Source organism: Perkinsus marinus, assembly GCF_000006405.1.
Source record: "Perkinsus marinus ATCC 50983 genomic scaffold scf_1104296929318, whole genome shotgun sequence".
Lineage (NCBI taxonomy): Eukaryota > Perkinsozoa > Perkinsida > Perkinsidae > Perkinsus > Perkinsus marinus.
The window spans coordinates 126440-133322 of NW_003216498.1; the positions used below are offsets into that span (position 1 = coordinate 126440).

Below are 6883 nucleotides of genomic sequence, written 5' to 3' on the forward strand. Positions count from 1 at the left end.
TACTTATAAGTATAGTTTCAGGAACGCTTACTACGATTTATAAAAACATTTAAGATCTTTTGCGGCCGTCACGAGGACACGAATAGCCGTACCTGTTTTATCATCATCAAAGAGATTGAACAACCTCATTATCCCCTTCATGCGGGACTCCTTGCCTCGTCTACCAAACACCATCGTCCCACTACTTCACATCATGCACCCACCAGCTTGTCGGCAGTATTGTCCAGGAACTCTTCGAAATCAACAGCCACCTGAATAAACCCGTTCGTCACACTAACCGTGTACTCATCAACTACAAAGTGCCAACTTGAAATCAGTCAATAAAACGGTTGAACATACATTCATGTAGTACTCGAAAATGGCTTTCCAATGCTATATAATAGATACTATAACACGTCGGCTATGACAAGTTATGACTAAGCCACCTGTACATACATTAAAGCCTCTTTCCATAGTACGATAATTCCTCATATTAGAATATACATCTTATCAACACTGACGGGCAGATGACCGCCTCCCCAAGAGGAACCCACCTCGTAGACAGTAGGATGCTGCGTTTCAAATCCTAGACTGTACATGGCGGCCTTCAGCTCCTCTGGGTCGATCATACTACTCTGGTCAGTGGTGTGAAAGAGATTGAACGCCTCCCGCATCTCATCCTAATGATCGACAACGGCATCAGTACAGCCTCACACTATTTCACATCGGTTAGTTTATTTGTTTGTTTTTAACGTCGGACGGTGAAATAAAGAATTCACCGGGGTTAATATAATGCCGAAAGTACTTAATTGCTAGTGATATAAGGAGAATGTTATAAAGAGGTGGAAAAACTCTTTCTTAACATCGATCATCCCAGGTGTCTGCTTGTGGCGACTGCCACCATGAGCTGGGCTACCACGTTTGAGAACGATAACTACATGGGAAAACTGAACACCTGCGAGAGCCCTCATTAGATGATATCAAGTACACTAGAAGGATTACTATGCACACGAACCCTATCACGAAGAGCTCCTCCACCTCATCTAGCGAGCGCAGCGACAGACTCTGCATACACCTACCGTATAGAGGAGCGTTATCCAAACTCCATCGAGCATCTTGATACCTTCTCTCACCTCATGCCATCTTCTAAACAGGAAGTCAACGAAGTGTGGTATGAGAACGCCGCCATACTATAACCACCTCCTTCCTTCCGGCGACCTCGTCGCTCTACGCATAATAATCTCTTCCATAGTTCATCATAAGCCTCGAATTCCTCTTCTCCCCATCAGCATCGCATACTTAAATTCTGAAGAAAAAATACCCCATTTGAACCTCCATGGACCAACTCCCATATAGACCCCCCAACACAATAGACCCAAAGTGCTATCAAAAACTAAGACCGATGCCAAGATGAGTAAAAAAACTGACTTAAATCTCGCGGTCAATCATAGACCTTCAATGAACATGGAAAACATGTGTTAGCGAAGCCCCATACAGCCATCATTCCCCCCGGGCCTTCATCGCCATCTCGGCAAACTCATACACATACCTAAGCCCAGCCACCTCACCCCCCTCCTCCTCCTCCTTCCCACCCGACTCACGTTCCTAGTGTCTTCACCCCCGTTATGTAGTTCCATCGCGATATCTTTTCATTCTGACTATGTGCGCCGTCATCGCCCTGGCCTATCGGGAGTAAAATCAGCGGCTTCCCTCCAGTCACCTGCAATACAGGAGGGCTCCCACTCCATGCTTCTGACGATACTTGATATTATCAAAATTATACTTATACCTCTACCATGCAGTAATGCAAACTATTCATCATCCGCATTGGAGTTTTACCCGTTTTACGTGAAGTCGCTCAATACTTGGTGAAAAACGTGATATTCGCAGCATGTAGTAGACGTGAAATATGTTCGGTGGAATTCCATCGCATCAGTGTCATTGGAAAAAACAGCCCATGCAGGGCCCTCCAACCTACCTCATCGAACGTCAGCGTAATAGGAATAGATCCCCCCTCGCGAGTGTAGTCCGGCTCCTGCCCGTTATGAACCTGCGCACACTCCTCCTCTCTCCCTCTCACCGAGATCTGCTCACTATTCTGGTCGCCGACGCCGCCGCTTTGAAATTGAAATCCTCTATATTGCCAACCCAGGGCTGACAGAAACCAACCCCCTCGAGGAAACGCAGACACAACCACACGCCTTACCCGAGCTGCGAGTAAACAATTGACTTTAAGTCTATTGCTGCTGCCCAGCCCGTCGAACACCTTCACCAGGTGTCTCTTCACACACTCCTCGACGTGCTCTACTGCCATGTTAGGTACAGTGCGGATGGAGAACTTCCCTGAGGAAATTCAAAGTCACCAAGTCCGATAAGATTCACATACCAATGACCGTCCGAGGGATAACAGTCTTTCCCCCCGCTCCAGAAAAGGCGCCTTCGATGCCATGTAGTGACAACGATGGATAGCGAGAGCGGCCCATGAGGATGTCCGTAGAGTTCTAATCAGAACACCCAGGTTCGAATCCACCCACCGGCAATTTTCCAACTACTTACGTTAAAAAGGAGCGGCATTCCTCCAACACCATCATTCGCATATCCCGCAATATCAAAGTCACAAATTTCATACCTAAAACAACTCCAGTGAGCTCCTCAGATCTAAACACTCCCTCAACTACTTCTCCCTCTCCTCAGCGGTCAACTCCACCACTTCCTCGTAAATTCCAGGTACCAGAATCTTTCCGCTGCTATCCACAAGATTCGACAGCAACTGAGGCCCTCCAACACTACACACACGCCGGCATTCTCATCGAGCTCACTTTCATCAAGTCGTTCAGAGGCTCCTGCACAGCCCCTCCATGAGAGCCCGAATGCAGATCCTTCTGCCCCCCACGGACCTGTCACCACCTTCCCCCCCAAGGTGTCACCAGTCCCATCACCTCCACTGCAAAATAAGCAGCTCCTCGAATTCCAAATGTCAGACACGGACGGTTCCTTCCCAGCCAATAGTTATCCGAAATGCAAGTACCATCGACATCAGAAAAAAACGTCTCCCTCACCGACTGAGGCGGCATCCCTCTAACATTACGTACAAAGCATTACTACCCTAAGGCACTCCTCAAGGCCCTCCGAGCCCGACTCCTCCATCCCTTCGAAAACACACCTGCATGAGTAGTGTTTGAAAATAAAATCGCTTTCCTCAGCCGAGCTCGGGACTCTCCTCAAATATTATGAAGTTCACACACGAATTCGGGTAGAAGTGTGGAAGAACCAACAAAATTTTCCCAAAATTTCCTTGAAATTTTCATATTATCACCAACACATGTAGTTGACCATGTGCATATTTCCCACCACTGTAGATGAGCTCGACCGATCAAGAGGAGGCCCACTCACTTGATATTGCATGGTAGAGGTAAGTTGAACTTCCTATGGAACTCCACAAACCACAACCAGCAGAGAACAGGACCCTTATCGTCAGTGGCACCTCTACCGTACCTTCACCAACACCCATCCAGAACCCATACCCGTCATCCTCGTCTACAAATTTCCATCGATCTCAGTCAGCTCGAACGGCTCCGTGTCCCGGAGAAGAAGAGGCCTACTCACTTGATATTGCATGGTAGAGGCAAGTTGAACTTCCTATGGAACTCCACAAACCACAACCAGCAGAGAACAGGACCCTTATCGTCAGTGGCACCTCTACCGTACCTTCACCAACACCCATTCAGAACCCATACCCGCCATCCTCGTCTACAAATTTCCATCGATCTCAGTCAGCTCGAACGGCTCCGTGTCCCAACCGTCGTCCCTCTCAGCTGGCTGGACCTGCCCCCATCAAGTTTGTCCGGGAAAAATATATGCTCGCTTCATTCAATTCACTTTGGGAGTTCCTTCACTTACTACATCACTTCTCATGAAAATTTCGGTAGAAATGCACAGAACTAAATACGAATTTCCTACGGAATTTTCCTCAAAATTTCGATAATCCCCACTTACTATGTAACATCACATGAAATGCACAGAAACCACTAAGAATTTCCTCCTAAAATTTTCCATATTTTCCATCCAAAGCCTTCCCCTCTTACATCGAGATGCCCATACACGCACAAGGTCGGACTCGTAGTACTACTACTACCACTCTCGAAAGTACAGAACAGTACCGGTGGGAGTGGTATCTTACTTCCTGCCAAAATGGCGCCTCAACCCTCGCCCCTCCTCAACGACTCACCATCCACCAACGTCTGTAAGCCCAAGTCTACAACATCTATCATCCCTCCCAGAGCCTCGCACCATCTCGTTGCCCACGCTATCGTTTGGATAACCTATGGGCATACGTCCCCCCTCGAAAACACCATCATCTCACCTGAGGCCGTCTAGAAGGGTCTCCAGATACCCCCGGAATGGCCACACACTCCGCCAAACGTGAGATGAAAACCTAACAGACGTGTCCGGGAGGAAAATATGCACATGACCGACTGCATGTGTTGGTGACAGTGTGAAAATGCTGAGGAATTTCTATTGGTTTCTGTGAACTTCTACCAGAATTCAATCGTTAGTGAGGAAACTCCTGAGCAGTGTGGGAATATATGCACATGTCCAGCTAGGAATATGGAAATTTTGCGGAAATTTTGCGGAAATTTTGAGAAATTATCGTTGATTTTTGATACACTTCTACCCAAAATCGTGTGAATTTTTCATAATATAGTTAGGAAATTTGCCCGAGCTCAGTTGAGAGAACCAAACATATATTCCCCCACTGCTCCTGACCTCAGCGCACACCATACAAACAGGAGTGTACTGGTAAAATGAAAAATTTTCCAAAATTCCCTCCAACACATGTAGTTGATCATGTGCATATATTCCCCACACTGGAAGCCAGGCTCTAACGGTTACATCTTGATTGAGGTCCACCCACTCAAAGAACGCCTTGTACAAATCCTTCTTGGGATCTGCCGTTATGTCGTCATTAGTATCTCTGACAACAACTCCAGTGTTGGTCATCGCGCACATATACGAATTCGCGTGAAGGTTTATACGAACCAACAAGACTTTCCCTAAAATTGTCCCACAATTTCCATATAGTCGTAATTCACCATTTGCAAATTCTCCCACACTGCGCACAGTAAACCTGTACAGTTCCAGACACAATAAAATCGTTTTCTCCCCAGACGTGTGTCACCTGAAACCAATCTCCGTCTGGTCCGCCAGAATCTGCACGCCTGCCACAGGATCCGCTTTAGGGGACGAGAGCTCCTCCTCCCTGACGAACCATCCTCGAACCGATGCAACCCCCCTCACCCTCACATTTCCCTCGGTAGCTGCCTATAGGCGATCGATGGCGACGGAAGGAAGACCCTAGGGCTGACTGGATGATACGGTGACGCCGCACCGTCACCTACCCAACAACGGCACTACAGTTTCGACCCACAAATGAGCACTACTGAAATCTGAGGTCCTCCCAACCATACCCATCGCAGAGCTGGTGAACTTAGTTCGGTCAACTTGTGGCCTTCTATGAGGGCACTCCGACTCCTCTATCTCCATTGTGAACTCCTCTGACATCTGGAGAATACTCCTACTGCTAAAGACAACCATCAGAGTACCCCATATTGGCACACTAACACACTGAAGCCTGTGGATGGCTAAAACTCTACTATTTGATGAGCGAGTGACATGTAATGGAGCCTTCACTGCGCCACGAATTCCTTCCAACACAGAACCCGAATAGCCTTCATAGCACCTTCATCACAGCAAGGTTCTATTGTACACATCAGAGCTTTCGACTAGAGCACTCGTAGTAACCACTTCAGGCACATCTCCTCTCGAGCTGCCAAGAGTCGTATGGACAGCGAGGGCGGACCCTCATGGACAACGTACATGGACTGACAAGCTCGGGAGTGGTTACATAAGCAAGTCAATCTCCCCTTCTATAGACACCGCTAGAGGATCATGGATATAACTTACAATTTCAACGGTAGATTTGAACGTGATAGCGTGAGGGAGTGGTATCTGTACAGATTGTGACATGATGTTCTGATCCTTCTGATCCTAGCAACCACCTCTGAGAGGGGTCCTCTCAGCTGTATCGGGGAGTTTGATATCTCAACCTTGTACTAAGTCGATGAGAGGCTTCGTTGAACGAACCAACGATGAAAGGCTAACTGATGTAAAGGTACGCGTGCCTGCACGGAGCAGACGATACACTGGGCCGCACAATGTGCGGCGCACAATTGTCGCCGCGTGCACTTCTTGCAACACGACGGTATTGAAGCCTCCGTCACCATGGTTCAGCGGCTGTGACTAGTACTCTTCCACTCAGTTGTGACGTCCCCGATATACTCTACCGAGAGTCCGAAGCGGCCGTGAACGATGAATCCTCTACCAGCTGCTTGTGGGCTCTCTGTCGTCTTTTCCGAGGGAGAAGTGGTCGAAGGGGCAAGGCCAAGCGCGCTTTCAGTTGAAGTAGGCTGGTTCCTCGACAAGGGGTTCTTTCGATGCTTCGTGCCCCTAACTCTTCCCCGGGAAATTCACAAGTCTTCTCTCCAGAAAAATTCCGCCCCAGGCGAAATCGGCCTTTTTAACAGCGAAATTGAATAATTCGTCAAAACTAAAGTTACTTTGATCGTTGAGACGGAGTTGGAATTCCTGTGAAATTGATGGTACCGAGGCATATCTTACAGTTATGGCATAGGTGCCCCGCTCGATGAAATTGGTTCCACTGGAAGCGAAATAGCCCTTTAGACCTTCAACCATCAGCTAGATGACGGTGCCAATCACAGATTTGTGAGGCATATCTTATAGCTGTGGCATAGGTGCCCCGCCCGACGAAATTGGATTATTGAAAGCAAAGTAGTCCTTAAAAAGAAGCATTGCTAACCGTTGAGTATACCAGTATTCTACCGGC

At 47.8% G+C, this 6883-nt stretch overlaps 2 protein-coding genes across 2 annotated transcripts; both read right to left on the bottom strand.

The window, feature by feature from the left end:
* Positions 1–106: 106 nt before the first annotated feature.
* On the bottom strand, positions 107–653 carry Pmar_PMAR012370 (centrin, putative; the record flags this gene model as incomplete). Its single annotated transcript, XM_002787551.1, has 3 exons — positions 107–160; positions 204–251; positions 534–653. 3 exons carry the CDS (start codon positions 651–653, stop codon positions 107–109), a joined length of 222 nt encoding a protein of 73 aa, XP_002787597.1.
* Positions 654–1479: 826 nt separating this feature from the next.
* On the bottom strand, positions 1480–5546 carry Pmar_PMAR012371 (Cytosolic nonspecific dipeptidase, putative; the record flags this gene model as incomplete). The annotated part of the gene is made up of 20 exons (XM_002787552.1): positions 5421–5546; positions 5284–5374; positions 5159–5239; positions 4873–4954; positions 4343–4414; positions 4208–4301; positions 4065–4162; positions 3734–3804; positions 3586–3687; positions 3085–3142; positions 2919–3041; positions 2799–2876; positions 2658–2749; positions 2536–2608; positions 2366–2480; positions 2186–2322; positions 2074–2133; positions 1958–2029; positions 1581–1699; positions 1480–1528 (listed from the first exon to the last, which is right to left on the bottom strand). Exons 1-20 carry the CDS (start codon positions 5539–5541, stop codon positions 1480–1482), a joined length of 1788 nt encoding a protein of 595 aa, XP_002787598.1. The 5' UTR covers positions 5542–5546.
* Positions 5547–6883: the final 1337 nt, after the last annotated feature.